At 35.5% G+C, this 17,836-nt stretch overlaps 1 protein-coding gene across 2 annotated transcripts in view; it reads left to right on the top strand.

Moving 5' to 3' along the window:
* Positions 1–17,836, top strand: part of ZFR (zinc finger RNA binding protein) — an 83,537-nt gene that overhangs the window by 46,779 nt on the left and 18,922 nt on the right. For both annotated transcript variants that reach the window (XM_024119386.3, XM_028492835.2), the window contains 3 exons: positions 1,363–1,504; positions 6,138–6,235; positions 7,100–7,195. In XM_024119386.3, coding sequence (XP_023975154.1) covers positions 1,363–1,504; positions 6,138–6,235; positions 7,100–7,195 — 336 coding nt within the window. The remainder of the gene's footprint in view (positions 1–1,362; positions 1,505–6,137; positions 6,236–7,099; positions 7,196–17,836) is intronic.

The raw sequence follows: 17,836 nt of genomic DNA, 5'->3' as shown, positions 1-17,836 counted from the left end.
GGAGGAGACTCAGAAGAGGTTTGAGGACTTTGAAAAAATTATATAATTTGAGAGAAACATCTTGACCCTAAATTGTGATGTTTAGTAAATCTACAAAGCATGCGGGCTTCCCTGGTGGCACTGTGGTTAAGAATCCGCCTGCCAGTGCAGGGGACATGGGTTCAAGCCCTGGTCTGGGAAGATCCCACATGCTGCAGAGCAACTAAGCCCGTGCGCCACAACTACTCAGCCTGCGCTCTAGAGTCCGCGAGCCACGACTACTGAGCCCGCATGTTGCAACTACTGAAGCCCACGCGCCTGGAGCCTGTGCTCTGCAGCAAGAGAAGCCACAGCAGTGAGAAGCCCGCACACCACAAGGAAGAATAGCCCCCACTCGCCGCAACTAGAGAAAGCCCGCGCACAGCAATGAGGACCCAACACAGCCAAAAAAAAACTACAAAGCAGAAAATACTATATCCTAACTAAATAATTAACAGTTACACTAAAAGCAGCATACTCTTTCCAAATCATTCTGTGTACTTATTGTACAAGTGGATAAGCAAGAGAAATAGAATTTATTATCGTCATAATCATTGTCATAGTTAACATTTATATAATTCTTAACTATGTACCAGGCACTGTTTTAAGTGCTTTATATAGTTAATTCATTTATTCTTCCAACAATCCTATAGGTTAGATAAAATTACTGTCCCCATTTTATAAAAACAGGTAAAGGGGAGTTAAATAATTTGCCCATCTTCATATCATTAGTAAAGTAGCAGAGCTAGGATTTGAACGTAGATACTATGCTGTAAACACTCCATGTAATTTCTATGGAGTCTTCATTTGTTCATATATACTGAGACTTATTTCATGTGTACTGAATTGCAGTGAATCCTGGTTTTTCTTCTGTTGATCAGGACTTTATGCCCCCTGATAAAATGTAGATCTGTTGAGTTCACAGACAAGGTACACTGGGAATGTTTGAATTATGGCTCCTGTTAGTTTCGGATATCTATTTTAGTCTCATTCATATTCTGCAAGTACTTAACTACCCAAGATGCTATTAGGAAGGTACGATAATAAATAGGGCAGTGTTTCTTTTATCCAAGAATTCATCATCTAAGAGAGACATACACACATACAAATAACTCATATGATACAAGTAATGGTAAATATTAGTTCAACAAAATTCTAAAAGGAAAGAGGGGCAAGAGATTTATAATATTTGCACGTATTACAAGGCTTCTTGGGGGGAGTAGTATATGATCTAGTCCTTATAAAATGGTTAGGGTAGTGAGAAAATGAAAGAGCCATAGTGAAACTGCTTTGTTTGATAATGTTACAAGGTCCATCTAATTTCCTGTACTCTTCGTTACATAGGTTATAAGTCCTGAGAAGTATGACATAAAATGTGCAATTTCTGAAGCGGCAATAATTTTGAACTCATGTGTGGAACCCAAAATGCAAGTCACTATCACCCTGACGTCTCCAATTATTCGAGAAGAGAACATGAGGGAAGGAGGTTGGAAAGCCATTAAACATTCTAGTTTTTATTAACTTTTTTTTTCCCATTTACCTACTCTTTAAGATGGCATTAAGCCCTAGAAGGCAACATGCTGGCATTACATATGAATTTGATAGATTTGACTTATATAGCAACCAGTTTTGCTTAAGATCATTTCCCAGATCTTTTATTAATGTCTTTTTAGCAATGTACTTTTATATAAAACACTCATGGTATTATTGATTTTCTTGATTTTTTTTTTCTTTTCTTGCTAACCTCAGATTTCTGGAAAAAAAGAAAAAGTTCAAAATTATTCTTACCAGCATAGTTGACCCATGAACAAATTAAAGAAATGTTGCTAGTGAGGGGCCACAAATTTAACTTCTGTTAAGTTCTTGTTCTTGTCTTAAAAAAAGACAAGAGAGTTCCATAAATAAAATTGGTTAAATATTCATAACACAGTTTAAGAGGCATTGTTATATATGTAATCATGGATTTGGCTTGTCCTGAGGTAAATATTTCTGGTTCTCTGAGGTTGCTCTTTGGTTTGAAGCGTTTTCATAAATGCAGAGCATCCTAATGCACGTAGATTTGGGCATCTGACCCCACTGTATTATACTAGAGATATTGAAAACTAAATGGTGTTGGCATAGTTAGTGAGTTATAGCACAATTCAGGGTTTTTAAACTTACTTTACGATTGTAGAATATGAAATCCTGCTGGTGCCAGCAATGTTGCTTTAGGGACTATTCTGTAACATTTTCAAAGCTTCAAAAGCTTTTAAGCCAAAAAGCATGGTCAGTGTCTGCCGTATGTTGGTTCTGTTGTTTTATGGGTCAGATAAAATTTACTTTGTTTCCTTTCATGTTGTTTTTGTACATCTTAATTTGTTGATATGGAGTTATAGTCTACACTAATATTTCTTTGTGATACAGGTAGAGGAGAAAAGAATACTTAAATTAATTTGTCTAATAGCATAAGTAGACTCTCAATTACTGTCCCTTTAAATTTGTTTTCTTACAGCAAAGCAATTTTTTTTAAGGCACTGGGCTTTCCACAACCCAGGAAAAGACCATTTTTACTAAAAATGCGATCATTGGGAGACATGTCTAACTTTGCATACATTATATATACACCATATATCAGGACTTGTATGTTGTGTAAGCTTTGCATCTTAAAAATAAATGGGGTTTGTGTAGAGGATCTTTTATATGAGCATGAGTTCCCACTCAAGGTTTGGCCGTGGGTATTGCTGGAAAAACAGTTCCTGAGTCAATCTGGGCAATTCATATGCAGCATATGACTCTTAGGATTTGAAAAAGAAATCTTCGAGATTGTTTTATAAATAATAGTTGCTGTATTTCATATGAAATTATACTCATATAACCATTTAACTTTATTTCAGAGCACATATTGTCCAGTTACATTTAGGCTCACTTAAATTTGTGCAGTATCAAGTAATTTTATTTTGTTGCAAAAGTCTAAAGTTAATAGTATCGTATTTGTAGTAGTCTTTAATAACCTATCCCTTCTAAAGGAAACAAAATTATATTTTTGTCTGACCCAGACTTGAGTTATTGTTCTGAATTTCATAAATATGGTGAGAGAAGTGGTCAGTCCAAAATTGAAAGATTTTACTTCAAGACACTGAGCTGAAAAGTTGGATGTGCAAAAAGTATAGAAACATTGATAGTGTTCTTTGCTGCAGATAACTGCAGTAAATCATGTCTTTAGCTTCATTATGAAGATTGCTGCAGAATAACGGTATGTATTCTCTCTCACTGCAGCTCTGAATGCTCTGTGTCTTAAAATCATTTAAAGCCTCTAGCTTGCTTTGGGGAGTTAGTAACAGGGGTAAGGAAGGCTTTGCCGGAAGAGCACTTGTAAATCATGAGACTGGCGACTTGCGCTTAGTTGTGGTAGCCTCTTAATGAGTAATGGTTTGATACCAAAAATTATTTAAAGGAGATTATTAAATTGCCCAAATAACTGTTAAACACATTACAGATCTATTTTATGTTACTGTGTTTGACAGTTAAACATTAAGTAAACATTTAATTGACTTGAAGCTTGAAATGTTCAAAATGCTCTAACCCTTGCTACAGTGTCTCTTCTGTAGCAAGTCAAGTATTGTGTGTGTTTTTTTCCACCTTTAGCTTATCAGGCCCGGTCCAAAGCCTTCTAGCAGAGGGAATTGATTCCTGTCAGGGGTTGCTGCCAAGACATCGGAAGGATTTTTGACCAAGGTTTTCAAAAGCTCAGTGTCACACCTGCCATTTGATTAAGGAGGGATTTTGGATGCAGAGTCTGGCATTTATTGTCCTTTGTGTGGCTGTTTTGTTTGTTTTGTCTTTGTGTCTTCTAGAATTGAGCAGTGTTCACACTAGTTTTTAAATTGTTGGGTGGATTACATATTTTACATAACCATGTTAATTTAAATTAATATATTCCCATTAACTTTTAATCATAAAATAGTGTGGACACAGCATGTCTTCTAACTGGTGATTAACCCCTTAAAATTTAAGAAATACATTTTTGTAGGGTAAGAATTTGCTTTCTTTTAAATAAATTAACTGATTTTTGTTTTGTTAACTGGGTATTAGGAAGCAAGTATGATTTTAGTACAATATATCTAAGGGGTTAATCCACTTGAAATATAGAATGGGTGCAAAAATCCACACTCTAAATTTGATAGAAATTTCCTACTTATAGCTCTTAAGTTGTTTTTAAATTGCAATAGGTGTCTTGGCATCTTTGAAATTGTATCATTAATTTAAATTTCCAAAGTTATGAATGCTTGTGTGCAAAAGGAGAACTTTTCTTCCGTATTGGAGGAAATTAAAACATGAATTAACATTAAAAATTCAGAAACTTTTAGAAAGAGATTGCACATTATCACCTATTTGCATTTTAGCTTTAGCAGATAATGTAAATAAATAAGGGACATGGAAAGGGTTCTTCAACATGTTCTGTAACCTTGCTTTGGGGAGTGGTTTTTTTGTTGTTGTTGTTTCTTGCTTTTTTTTACTTCTTTAATTAGCTGTGCTTTCCTGTGTTCCTTTTCCTTCTCTCAGAATAGCCCATTTCTTCTTATGTTCATTATATTTCTGGATTCAGTAGTTGGTTTTTCAGGTTTTGAGATTGTTTATTCGTTTTTAAAAATTACTAGTATTTCTGACTTGATAACTTTTCTTTTTAGTACCCAGATTCCTCTTTCAGTGTTCATTTTCAGAATGCCACACAGTGTTCTTTGATTATCTGTAAAATTCCCTACTAATATGTATTCTGAAAATCTGTGCCATCTGATTATGTAAGGAGTAGGAACTAAGAATAAAAAGCCCAGACAAGGGATGGAATTCTTTATTATTTTTTAAATATGCTTTTTAATATGTCATCTACTCAAAATAAGGACAGATATCTTTTAAGATTTCTGAAAGCTCATATAAAAATAGACAATCAAATAATTTGCCCAGCGTTGCAATAGTACTCTTAAAGTAAAATCATCTTCATGTTTTCTTTTATCGTATATTTCATCTTTTGTCCCACATATTCGTTTGGTGCCCTCAGTGATTTATAAAATTATATCCTAACTGTCCCATAATTTTGGTGCTTTTTATCTAGAAGACTTTTCAATAGATTACTTGCCTGGTGTGTAATTTTCCTATATTTAGAAAATATTTTAAAATCACCAAGAGTTGTGAATTAGATTGACTTATACCTATGAATAGTTTGATTAGCAAATTTGATTAGCAACTTTTATATACAGTTTACAGATATGTTTAGATGAATGTAAAGCTGGCCTTTTATGAATGAAAAGTTAACTTCTTGTCCTGATTTAGCTTCACATTTTCTTCTCAAGTTTTATATAGCTCATTTATGTTTTAATACAATAATCTGATTAAAATCAGTTATTATAACTGACTTTGCAACTTAAAAGATTCTACAGCTATATCATCAAACCATCTGCTTACTGCATCTGTTCTATTTCTATACTTATTCTATTTAACCATGCTAGTTCCTATTGCCCTTTTCTACTTGACTCATTGTTTCTCTCCAATTATTCTTTGAAATACTTCATGGGAACTTTGAATTTTAAAGGGCATTTCATATTCGCTTAATTCTTAAAGCTAAAATTCTCTTGTGGAAGAGAAGTCATTGAACTCTTAGAAATGCCTATTTTTGGCTCTTTATTTTTTTCTATGATTATTAATGCATTGATCATCCCATGTTTATCGTTAGTTCTTTGACATATTAGCCCCAGAATAACCTATGACCATTTAAAATACTGAACAAACTCAATAGTTTATTGTACATTCTCATTTATTAAGGTGGATTTTTGTGTTCCCTTTTGTCTTGTCATCTTTGTGCTGGTGCACTGTGTCCAGTAATCCTTCCTTTTGATTTTATTTTGGTGGGTAGGGTTATATTTGCAGAAATTATTTATTATATTTCTAAAATAAAGAGTTTAATTCTCATCTTGATCTTCATATTAGATTATGTGAATTTGTTGAAAATAACTCCCTGGGTACTTTAAAGTGTTGACAAACTCTCAAATGGCTCATGTGACACTGATGCTACTTTAAGGAAGTGTCTTGCTCACCTGGTCAAACACCCATTCCTCACTGCATTTTGCCAATTCAATCCATTTTAGATGTAACCTCGGGTATGGTGAAAGACCCACCGGACGTCTTGGACAGGCAAAAATGCCTTGACGCTCTGGCTGCTCTACGCCACGCTAAGTGGTTCCAGGTTCGGAACATCATTTTACTTTTTTCTTGTAGCCTTATGAGAGAGTAGTTCAGTACAACATGTTTAACTGTGTTTAAACATTTCAAAAGATTGCCCAAGCAATACTATTTTAAATTAAATATCAGAAAATGTTAACATAGAAAGCTGGGTATGAAGATCTGCATATTGCAGTTACTATTAATTTGACAATAAACTCAGGTTTTGGGGGTGTTTTGTAGTTTGGGTTTTTTTATTTTTATTTTTAGTGGCTATATTTAAAGTTGACTTGTTTAGGAACATCACATGTTTGTGTACATATATTATATTCCATAAGGCTGCAGATTAACTTTGCTTTAAATAATGGAATATGTGTTTAAAGCTTTGTGTATAGTTTTAAGATTTTTCCCCCCCTCTTTCTCTAAGTTAATAAGTGTAGGGAATGAAAGGTGAGGAAGCAGCTGTTTGGTTTAGTGACTTTGCAGTTATGCAAAGGCACAGAAAGGAAACCAAACAGATTTCCTTAATCTTTCAGTCCCTAGACAAACTTTTTAGCTCTTTACTTTTTCTTTTATTTCTAATGTAGGCAGACTTTTTTTTGAAGTTTACTGTTTTAAATGAACACAGGTCAAGGTTCACAGGGGATCAAGAACAATTATTCTTGTATAATCTGTTTACTTTGACCTAAAATATCAGCTTTAAATACTAACCCTGGCATAAAATATTGCTGTAAATGGCAGCTCATTGAATCCAATTTTAAGTGTGGTTATTTTTGTTTTATTTTTATCTGAGCTTCCATTGAACAGTGGTATTTTAACTTTTTTTTCGTCAAGGGATACTTTCAATATTTCTAAGATTAATTCAGTTGGTTTTTGTGTTGCTCTCAAGGCTAGAGCTAATGGTCTGCAGTCCTGTGTGATTATCATACGTATTCTCCGGGACCTCTGTCAGCGAGTTCCAACTTGGTCTGATTTTCCAAGCTGGGTGAGTAATATGTAACTGTATGGTGTGAAAAACATATAGGAAATATTTCTGCAGTTTTTTAATAGACTCATCTTACATCTAATTATCAACTTTCTTTTCATTTCCTAAATGTAGTTCTTTTCTACTTCTAGTGAGAAATCCTGGGTCTTAATTTTCTGAGAATTCCACTTGATTTTCTTTCTGTATTTTCCTCTCCTTTTTTTTTTTTTTTTTTTTTTTTTTGGAACTCTTCTCACAGTGTTTATTACTTTCTGTAAAATAGGACCGATTATTAGTTATACATACATAAAGGTACAAAGAAAACTAAAAATGAGCTATTAATCTACCTATGCAAGGTTTTGTTGACTTTTTTTTTTTTTTTTTTTTGTGGTATGCGGGCGTTCCTCTGTTGTGGCCTCTCCCGCTGCGGAGCACAGGCTCCGGACGCGCAGGCCCAGCGGCCATGGCTCACGGGCCCAGCCGCTCCGCGGCACGTGGGATCCTCCCACACCGGGGCGCAAACCCGGTTCCCCTGCATCGGCAGGCGGACGCGCAACCACTGCGCCACCAGGGAAGCCCTGTTGACATTTTAACAAAATAATTTATAAGGAATTTTTAAGTTTAGAAATATACATTATTCAAAAATGTATGAAATTAGGAAATTCAAATAATGCAGAAAGGCACGAAGTAGAAATGAAAGCCTTCTCATCATTTAAAGGCAAGCTATCTTGACACAGTTTGTTGTGATTTTTTTCCTAGGGGGAAAAAAATGCATGCACGTATACCGTGTGTGTTCCTTTTTTAAAAAAATATTTATTTATTTGGTTGTGCTGGGTCTTAGTTGTGGCAAGCAGGCTCCTTAGTTGGGGCTTGCCGGCTCCTTAGTTGCAGCACGCCAGCTCCGTCGTTGCGTCACGTGGACTCCTTAGTTGTGGCATGTGAACTCTTAGTTGCAGCATGCATGTGGGATCTAGTTCCCTGACCAGGGATCGAATCCAGGCGCCCTGCATTGGGAGCACAGAGTCTTAACCACTGCACCACCACCAAGGAAGTCCCATGTGTGTTCCTATTTTTATTTATGTACATATATCCCTTTGATATTGAACTGTTTGGGTTCCTACAAGAATTCAGATAGAGAGGGATTCATTCAGAAATATAACTGAAACTCCTGATTCCAGAGTTGGGTTAGAGAGAGTTGAATAGCCAGGGTTATCTTAATTCTTTTTTTTTTTTAACACAGGAGTGGGTCATGCTGTTTACATTCTTTGCACCTTTCTCAACAAAATGCATCTTAGAGCAGCTCTTTGAGAGCTGTGTTGACATGGTGTTGCCTTTGTATGGACATGCAGTATTTTATTCAACTGGTGTCCATTTGATGGACAGTTGCATTGTTTGCAGTCTTTTGCTGTTAAATTTTCATTGTATTGTTATCAGGCTTTTATGAGTATTATATACATGTGATAAATGGCTAGGGTCAATTGCTATAGAATTCCAAGGTCAAAGGACATGTTGATTGTTACCAGAAAGGTGGATCATTTAAAACTTCCAAAAATTGTTGAACTGATCATTTCCTTCACACCCTTGCTAACTTTGGGATATCATCACACTTCTTTAACACGATACGTTAAAAAAATGGTGTCTCATTTTTTATTTAGATTTCTTTACTTGATTATTGGCATTTGTAATTATTTTTCTCTTAACTGCCAGTTCCTTTATTATTCGTTTTCTCAATTTATAACTCTTTCTATAAGAAATTAACTTTTTTTTAAGAAATTAACTCCTATCTGTATTAAAATAATTTTTTCTAGTTTCTCATCTGCTTTTCAACTTAATTTTTGCTGTTTTATAAAAGCTTTAAAATCTTTGCAAATTCTAATCCATTAATGTTTTATGACTTAACGGTTTTATTTCTACTTACAAAATTCTTTCGTATTTTAGGTTATAAATTATTCACACATGCTTTCTTCTAGAGCTTTTTCCCCCCCCATCAAATTATATTTTCTACAGATGCTTGCTTGCCCGCTTGTTTATTTAGTTCTTTAGTCATAATGCATAGCAAACCTCCTGGAAGGATGTATTTCATATTATAACAGTGGTTGTCTCTCAGTAGTGAGTAGTGGGATTAGGTAGAGATCGGTAATGTTTGGATTTTACTAGGATGAAATATATATTTTATTACTTGTATAATTAAAAATTAATTTAAAAATCATACATGGATTAAAGGTGGATCCAGCTATATGTTTTTCCAGACCAATTACCAATTATTCCAGTACCATTTAACATTTTATTTAGTAGTGATGTTTGTTCTCCCAACCCCCATTTTGAAATATCACCATTATCATAAAACAGTGGTTCTCAGCCACCATCAGTTTTGCCCTCTAGGGGACATTTGGCAGTGTTTGGGGATAACTTTGGTTGTCAAAACTGGTTATCACTAGCACTGAGGAAGAGAGACCCTGTCACAAACCAAAGTTCCTTTTTTGCAGGCCTACTTCTGCAGCCCTCTTTCATCGCTCAGTCTTTCTAGTACCAAACTCTTTTAATTTTTAAAGCTTCATGGTGTGTTTTAAAATTCTGATTGTCCTCTTCATCAGAAGTCTTCCCTCTTCATTCTCTGCTATTCATTATAAACACCATCTTACACAGAAGATTTTTTTTTTTTTTTGGTGGGGGGGTGCTTTTTTCATGCTTCTTTTTCTGAAAGAACTTGACTACCATTTTGTTCAGTTTCTCCGGTTCTCTTGATGATTTTTAAGTAGCACTGTATTGAATTAATAATTGGTGGAATATCATCACTTTTATAATACTGACTCTTCTTTATGGGATGTCCTATTTATTGGAATGAATATTACACACTTATTTAGATTTGAATGGGTTCTGAGCATAGTTGTTTGTACCTAGGTATTTATCTTTTCGAGTTTTTTAAAATACCGTTTTCTGGTTATTGTTTATATATGTTAAATATATTAATTTTGTAACCCACCACCTGACTGTATTCCTTTATTTGTAGTAATTTTTTTCATGTGATTCTCTTGGCTTAGAATCATATCTACCAATCTCTTTTCTAATTTAGTTGGTTGATACTCCTAGAATAATTATGGAATAAAAGAAATAATGCTTTACATGCATGTTATGTTCTGATTGCTTTGAAAATGTTTCTAGTATGTAAAGTCTGTTAAGCATATAGCCTTTTATTTGAGATATTTATTTCTTTGTAATGTTAGAAATGTCAACCCTCTCTTAGTTTACTAAGTAATTTTGAATCAGGAATGTAAATTGAACTTTATCGGTAATTTTTCAAGGTTTCTTGACATGAATGTATAGTTTTTCTCCTTCACCCTGTTAATACTGTATATTTACAAATATATCTCCTGATATATATAAATATATCTCCTGATATTGAGCTATCTTTGCATTCCAGAGATGATTCTCTTATATTTGAGAATAATCTTAATGAACTGTTAAGTTCTGTTTGCTGATAGTCTATTTAGGAATTTTGCAGTGACATAAAGGAAATTTTTGTGGCTTTATTTTTGTCTTCTTTATTAGATTTAGGATCAATAATACACTAACTCTATAAGAATAATTTAGAAGCTTTTGTTCTTTCTCTAAACTCTGAAACAGTTTTTAGTAGCATCAAAACTATATGTTTTTTGGGACTTCCCTGGTGATCCAGTGGTAAAGAATCCGCCTTACAATGCAGGGGACGCAGGTTCAATCCCTGGTTGGGGAAGTAAGATCCCACATGCCACAGGACAACTAAGCCCATGAGCCACAACTACTGAGCTTGCACGCCTCAACTAGAAAGCCCACGTGCCTCAACTAAGACCCAGCACAGCCAATAAATAAATAAATAAATAAATAAATAAATATAAATATATATATGTGTGTGTGTGTGTATAATTCTTTTTTTCTATGCAGTCCAAAATTCATTTTAATATTGTCTTTAAGCCAAAAGTAGTTTTGAGGGAATTTTTTTAATTCTGCATGACTAAAGAAGAGTTGCTTTTGTTTTTATAAATAACTTCTAGTTTTTATAGCATATAAAAATAATGCAATAAATATATTCTGCTATTTGCAATTTTGGGAATTTAAAGTTTTATTTGTGGTCTCATATGTACAGTTTTTGTAAAGAAGTGTGGGCACTTAAAAAATGTGTTCTCAGCAAGGTATAACATTTAATATATACCCCTTAGTTCAACTTCTTCAATTCTGTTCATATCTTCTATCTCCCTTCCTTCATATTTTTTGTCTACTTTATCTGTCCATGGACTGACAAAGATAAATTAAAATCTGGTATTTTGTTGTGTTTTCTACAGTTTGTTCTTTATTGTTTGGTTGCAGTAGTATTTTGGAAATAGACACTTAATACAACTATGTCGTAATTGTGAATTTGAACCTTTTGCCATTATAAAGGGCATTTAGTGAGCACTTTCTGCTATTAGTTAATAAGCCTTGTCCATTTATTAATATCAAAACTCTAGCTTTAAGGAAAAGAATTATAACTAACTTACAATATTATATTAGTTTCAGGTGTACAACATAGTGATTTGATATTTTTATACATTATGAAATGATTACTGAAATAATGACCAGTTATGATTTGTTACCAAAGTTATTACAATATTATTGACCATATTCCCTATGTGCACTTACATCCCTCTGACTTACTTATCTTAAAGCTGGAAGTTTGTACCTCTATATCCTCTTCACTTATTTTGTCTGTACCCCCAGCCTCCTAAACTCTAGCTTTTTATATTAACATTTGTCTGGTATGATTCTTTTTGTTTCCTTTGTTTTCTTCTGCCCTTTCCCATAATTCTTATCCTTTTCTTGTTCTTTTTTATGTGTGAGTGGGTTTCCCTCTGATTATACAATTAGTTGTTGCTCTATTTATAGTTTTTTGTGGTATTTTCATCTATTTGTTTAACAATTTTAGGTAATGTTTGTTGACCTCTCATCTATAAAAGCTGAGAAAATTATCACTTCTTCGTACTCACATCCTCTTTTGGGTTTTTTGTTATATTTTCTTTTTTTCATTTGTTTCATTCATTCCTTTAAGTAACGTATTAAAACCTGTTTCTTGATTTATGTCTTAATATATGCTGATTCCACTTAGAAAACAAGGAAAGTTTACACTTAATGCTTTTTAAACCTTGAAGGTTTAAAAATAACTACATTTACCTTCTGTAGTCATACTCCCTTTGTTTCTGAATGGTTTGATGCCAACCATTAGATCTTTTACTGGGGCTTCCTCTTTTATTTCTTGATTGACTGCGTTTTATCATCATATAGTTTTTATCAAAAAGTGTTTTACGTTTTTAAAATTTCTTTCATGTTTGAGAATCTTTGCCAGTTACCATTACTTTATTGAGAAATATATTGTTAGGTCACAGTTTTTCCTCCTCCATTTATTGGTGTTGCTCCATTATCTTCCAGCACTGAGTATTACTAAATCTAAGTCCAGCCTAATTTTTTTGCCTTTACTTTTTCTACAGGCTGCTGAAAGAATTCTTTATCCTTGAGTTTTAGTAACTTAACCAAATTATGTCTTGGAATCTGTTGTTCAGTATCAGCATTTCATTGAAAACTGTCCTTTTTGCCCTGCAGATTTGACAAGTTATTAATATGATTCTCTATTTTCAGGGACACCAATTATCCTTATATTGCATTGCCTTTGTCCTACATATCTATTATCTTTGTGATTGTTTTAATCTTTGTTCTCTTTCCTCTTTTGTTCCCTATTATTGTCTCTTTGGCAGTAATTTAGTTTCCAACTATGTCCTAATCTTCTTTGCTATTTATAATTCATTATTAGTTCTATAATAATGTTATTTTGCATTTCAGTTTGCTTAATTAGCTCTGCAGTCTTCCTTTTCATCTCAACTTTGAGCTCTTAATTTTATTGGCTTTTGTATTTATCAAGTTCTCTATTACTCAGAATGTTAGCAGGTTATATCTTCATTTCCTTAAATTAAGATTCTTCCAGAATAGATTATATTTTAATAGATATTTTTTAAAGCACTTTCTGGTTCACAGCAAAACTGAGCAGAAAGTACAGAGTTCTCACATACCCTCCTCCACTACACATACATAGCCTCCCCCTCAATATTTGCACCAGACTGATACATTTGTTGTAACAAGTGATACTACTTGTTACAAGCAGTGACATACTATTATTGCTCAAAGTCCATAGAGAGTAGATTTTTCTTTTTTTTTTTTTATTGGCTGGGTTGGGTCTTTGTTGCTGCACGCAGGCTTTCTCTAGTTGCGGCAAGCGGGGGATATTCTTTCTCTAGTTACAGTGCGCGGGCTTCTCATTGTGGTGGCTTCTCTTGTTGCAGAGCATGGGCTCTAGGCGTGAGGGCTTCAGTAGTTGTGGCTCATGGGCTTAGTTGCTCCTCGGCACGTGGGATCTTTCTCACCAGGACTCGCACCCATGTCCCCTGCATTGGCAGGCAGATTCTTATCCACCGCACCACCAGGGAAGTCCCAAGAATAGATTTTGCATCTCTATTTTTCATGCTATGTTCCTCCCAAATGCACAGATGTTGTGTCTGGTTTGTTTCATTTTTTTCATTCGTTAGTGCTTAGCCTTGTCAGTTCCATTACAAAATCATCCTTTTATGCTGAGACAGCCAAACAAGAACTGTTTTTGAATGTATCCACACCTTTTAACATATTTCTCCTTTTCCTTCCCCCATGAGCTCTGCTTTGAGGATTGCTTATGGAAAGGAGTAGGGTTTGGCTGCATGTAAACCTTGGGCTTTTTTTTTGGCCATGTTATGTGGCTTGCGGGATCTTAGTTCCCCGACCAGGGATTGAACCCAGGCCCCGGCAGTGAACACACTGAGTCCTAACCACTGGACCACCAGGGAATTCCCAAACATGGGCTTTGTCTCTCCTGTGTCCTGATTGAATGTGCTGTGATAGTCTGTGAGGTGGATTCCATTGGCACACCTTTACGCTTCAGGTTTCAAACCCAGGATGGCCTCCTAGAGGCTTTGCCTATGCAGAATCTGCTCTGTTTGTTTCCTAAATCTATTCACCATCTCCTTTCAAGAACAATTTCTTTTTCCCTGAACCGACAGAGGGTTTTGGGTATGTGAAGCCGCTTTGGGACACTTGTGTTGAGAATTCACAGCCACCTTTGATATTAATTTTCCCCTGCATCTTACTCCTTTGGAAGATCTTAAATTATTTATTTTTTTCTTTTATCTACGTTAGTCAAATGTCTGTTTATTACTAGATATAATTAGATGTGGATAATTGGAATTTTTCTACTCTTCCTTCCCTCTCTTCCACAAGGAGTCTTCAACTTGGTAAGTACCATTACAAGCACTTGTCTGTATAAAATATGTTTTAAGTGATAGAACACTGACATCACAGGGCAAATAACTAACATTCTTTTAGCTTTCAGGAGAATCAGCAAGTTGTACTTGGACTGTATCATCTCACTCACTTTAGCTTAAAAATAATAACTCAGCACTTAGCTACCCCATAACAGAAACCAACTACTTGAGTACATACACATCCCTAAATCACCAAAAGCTGTTAGTAAACTTTTTTTAAGAAGACTTGACAGTTCTGGGACTTCCCTGGTGGTCCAGTGGCTAAGACTCTGTGCTCCCAATGCAGAGGGCCCGGGTTTGATCCCTGCTCAGGGAACTAGATCCTGCATGCTGCAACTAGGAGCCCACATGCCACAACTTAAAAGATCCCTCATTCCTCAACTAAGACCCAGCATAGCCAAATAGATAAATTTTTTTTTTTAAGAAGGACTTCCCTGGTGGCTCACTGGTTAAGAATCCACCTGCCATTGCAGGGTACATGGGTTCAATCCCTGGTCCGGGAAGATCCCACAAGCCGCGGAGCAACTAAACCCGTGTGCCACAACTACTGAAGCCCGCGTGCCTAGAGCCTGTGCTCAGCAGCAAGAGGAGCCACCTCAATGAGAAGCCCGCGCACCGCAATGAAGAGTAGCCCCCTCTTGCTGCAACTAGAGAAAGGCCACGTGCAGCAACGAACACCCAATGTGGCCAAAAATAAATAAATTTTTTTTAAAAAGGCTTGACATTTTTATTAAGAATTGTTGAGTATGAAATAAAGTGCTCTGCATCAACATGTGTATGAGTATGAAATAAAGTGCTGTCTGTGCATGTGCAAAAATATAACATCCTACACATGGACTTAGGAGTGGGAAGTTTGTCATGCATGTATCAATCTTCACCTGTGCCCACTGGAATACAGAAATGGCTTTTATACAGACAAGTGCTTGTAATGGTATTCATAAAATCCTATTTTAGTAGCATAAACATTTTTATCTGTAAAATTGGAATAGTAGTTGTATCTACCACCAAGAGGTGATTATGATGATTGAAATTGGTTAATGTATGTAAAGGCTTAGAACAGTGCTTAGCATATAATAAGCACTCAGTCAGTGTTAGTTGTATAATGATGAAGAGGCTAACTTCACTACTATTACAATTAGTTGACCAAACTTCCTAGGCTTTGATATTTAGATTGTTTCCTGTGCATTGCAGATAAACAGCTTCACTGAATATTTTTTGTGTTTTCATTAAGTGTAAGAGCCCTATTGTAAATCGTTAGTACTGACGTTACTGGGTTCATTATTATGTGGCTTTGAACTTGCCAACTGTGTGATTTTGTTTTTTTTTTTTTAAGAAGGTTTTACAGGTATACACTACCATCAATTGAAAGTACCTGGGTTACCATAATCTCCCAAAGTATTTTTTTCTTCATAGCCCTTGACCTCTATCAGAACTAGAAACTATACAAGGAAACTAGTTAATGTTATCTGTCTGGATCAATTGTAAAGGATATTTACTGAAATATAGTTGTCTTTAAAAAAAACAACAAACAAAAACCAGGTTTGAGTCAGTCAGACCTGGGTTTAAATCCTAGCCCCTTAAGCTTCTAGTTGTATGACCTTTTTAACCTCTTTAAGGTTTTCTGTTTTTTAATCTTTAAAATTGTGGTATAGTGGCATCTAGTTATGAGAAATTAAATGAAATCATTTACTTAAAATTGCTTAGCCTGGTGCCTGCCCCTTAGTAAGCATTGTTCTTCTTAGTACTATTAAAGATGGGAAAGGGGCTTCCCTGGTGGCGCAGTGGTTGAGAATCCGCCTGCCGATGCAGGGGATGCGGGTTCATGCCCCGGTCCGGGAGGATCCCACATGCCGCGGAGCGACTGGGCCCGTGAGCCGTGGCCGCTGAGCCTGCGCGTCCGGAGCCTGTGCTCCGCAACGGGAGAGGCCACAACAGTGAGAAGCCCGCTTACCAAAAAAAAAAAAAGATGGGAAAGAAAAATATATACCACATGAATGTTTTTTAAAGCAAATATTACAATCCTAGGTTTCACATCATTGAATAGGTAATATTTAAGAGAGCTTTTTTCTTTAAATAACTTCAGCCACCAAGATGCTTCACATTGCAACCTAAATAATCATTTTCCTAATTTGATTCTGTTCGTCTTTGATGTTGTCCTTTTATTTGTTTCTTTTTTTCCACATCTTTTTTGGAATATAAATGCTTTACAATGTTGTGTTAGTTTCTGCTGTACAATAATGTGAATCAGCTATATGTATACATATATCCCTATATCCCCTCCCTCTTTAGCCAGCCTCCCTATCCCATCCCTCTAGGTCATCACAAAGCACCAAGCTGATCTCCCTATTCTATGCAGCAGCTTCCCATTAGTCATCCATTTTACATTTGGTAGTGTATATACGTCAGGGCTACTCTCTCACTTCATCCCAGCTTCCCCTTCCCCACCCTCTGCCCTCAATTCTGTTCTCTTTGTCTGCGTCTTTATTCCTGCCCTGCCGCTAGGTTCATCAGTACTGCTTTTTAAAAGTCCATATATATGTATTAGCATACAGTGTTTGTTTTTCTCTTTCTGGCTTCACTCTGTATGACAGATTCTAGGTCTATCCACCTCACTATAGTAACTCAATTTCTTTGCTTTTTATGGCTGAGTAATATTCCATTGTATATATTGCCACATTCTTTATCCAGTCATCTGTTGATGGACATTTAGGTTGTTTCCATGTCCTGGCTATTGTAAATATAGCTGCAGTGAACATTGTGGTGCATGTAGGTTGTTGTTGTTTTTTTAACATCTTTATTGGAGTATAATTGTTTTACAATGGTGTGTTAGTTTCTGCTTTGTAACAAAGTGAATCAGTTATACATCTACGTATATCCCCATATCTCCTCCCTCTTGCATCTCCCTCCCATCCTCTCTATCCCACCCCTCTACGTGGTCACAGAGTACCGAGCTGATCTCCCTATGCTATGCGGCTGCTTCCCACTAACTATCTATTTTACATTTGGTATAAGTCCATGCCACTGTCTCACTTTGTCCCATCTTACCCTTCCCCCTCCCCGTGTCTTCAAGTCCATTCTCTATTCCCTTTTCTCCACACCCTCTCCAGCATTTATTGTTTGTAGATGTTTTTATGATAGCCATTCTGACTGGTGTTAGTCCATTCTCTAATCTGCGTCTTTATTCCTGTCCTGCCCCTAGGTTCTTCAGAACCATTTTTTTTAAGATTCCATATATATGTGTTAGCATACGGTATTTGTTTTTCTCTTTCTGACTTATTTCACTCTGTGTGACAGACTCTAGGTCCATCCA

The sequence above is a fragment of the Physeter macrocephalus genome, chromosome 8, assembly GCF_002837175.3.
Source record: "Physeter macrocephalus isolate SW-GA chromosome 8, ASM283717v5, whole genome shotgun sequence".
NCBI classification, from domain to species: Eukaryota; Metazoa; Chordata; class Mammalia; order Artiodactyla; family Physeteridae; genus Physeter; species Physeter macrocephalus.
Note: the sequence above shows the minus strand (reverse complement) of the source record. Positions and strands in the feature narration are given on the sequence as shown.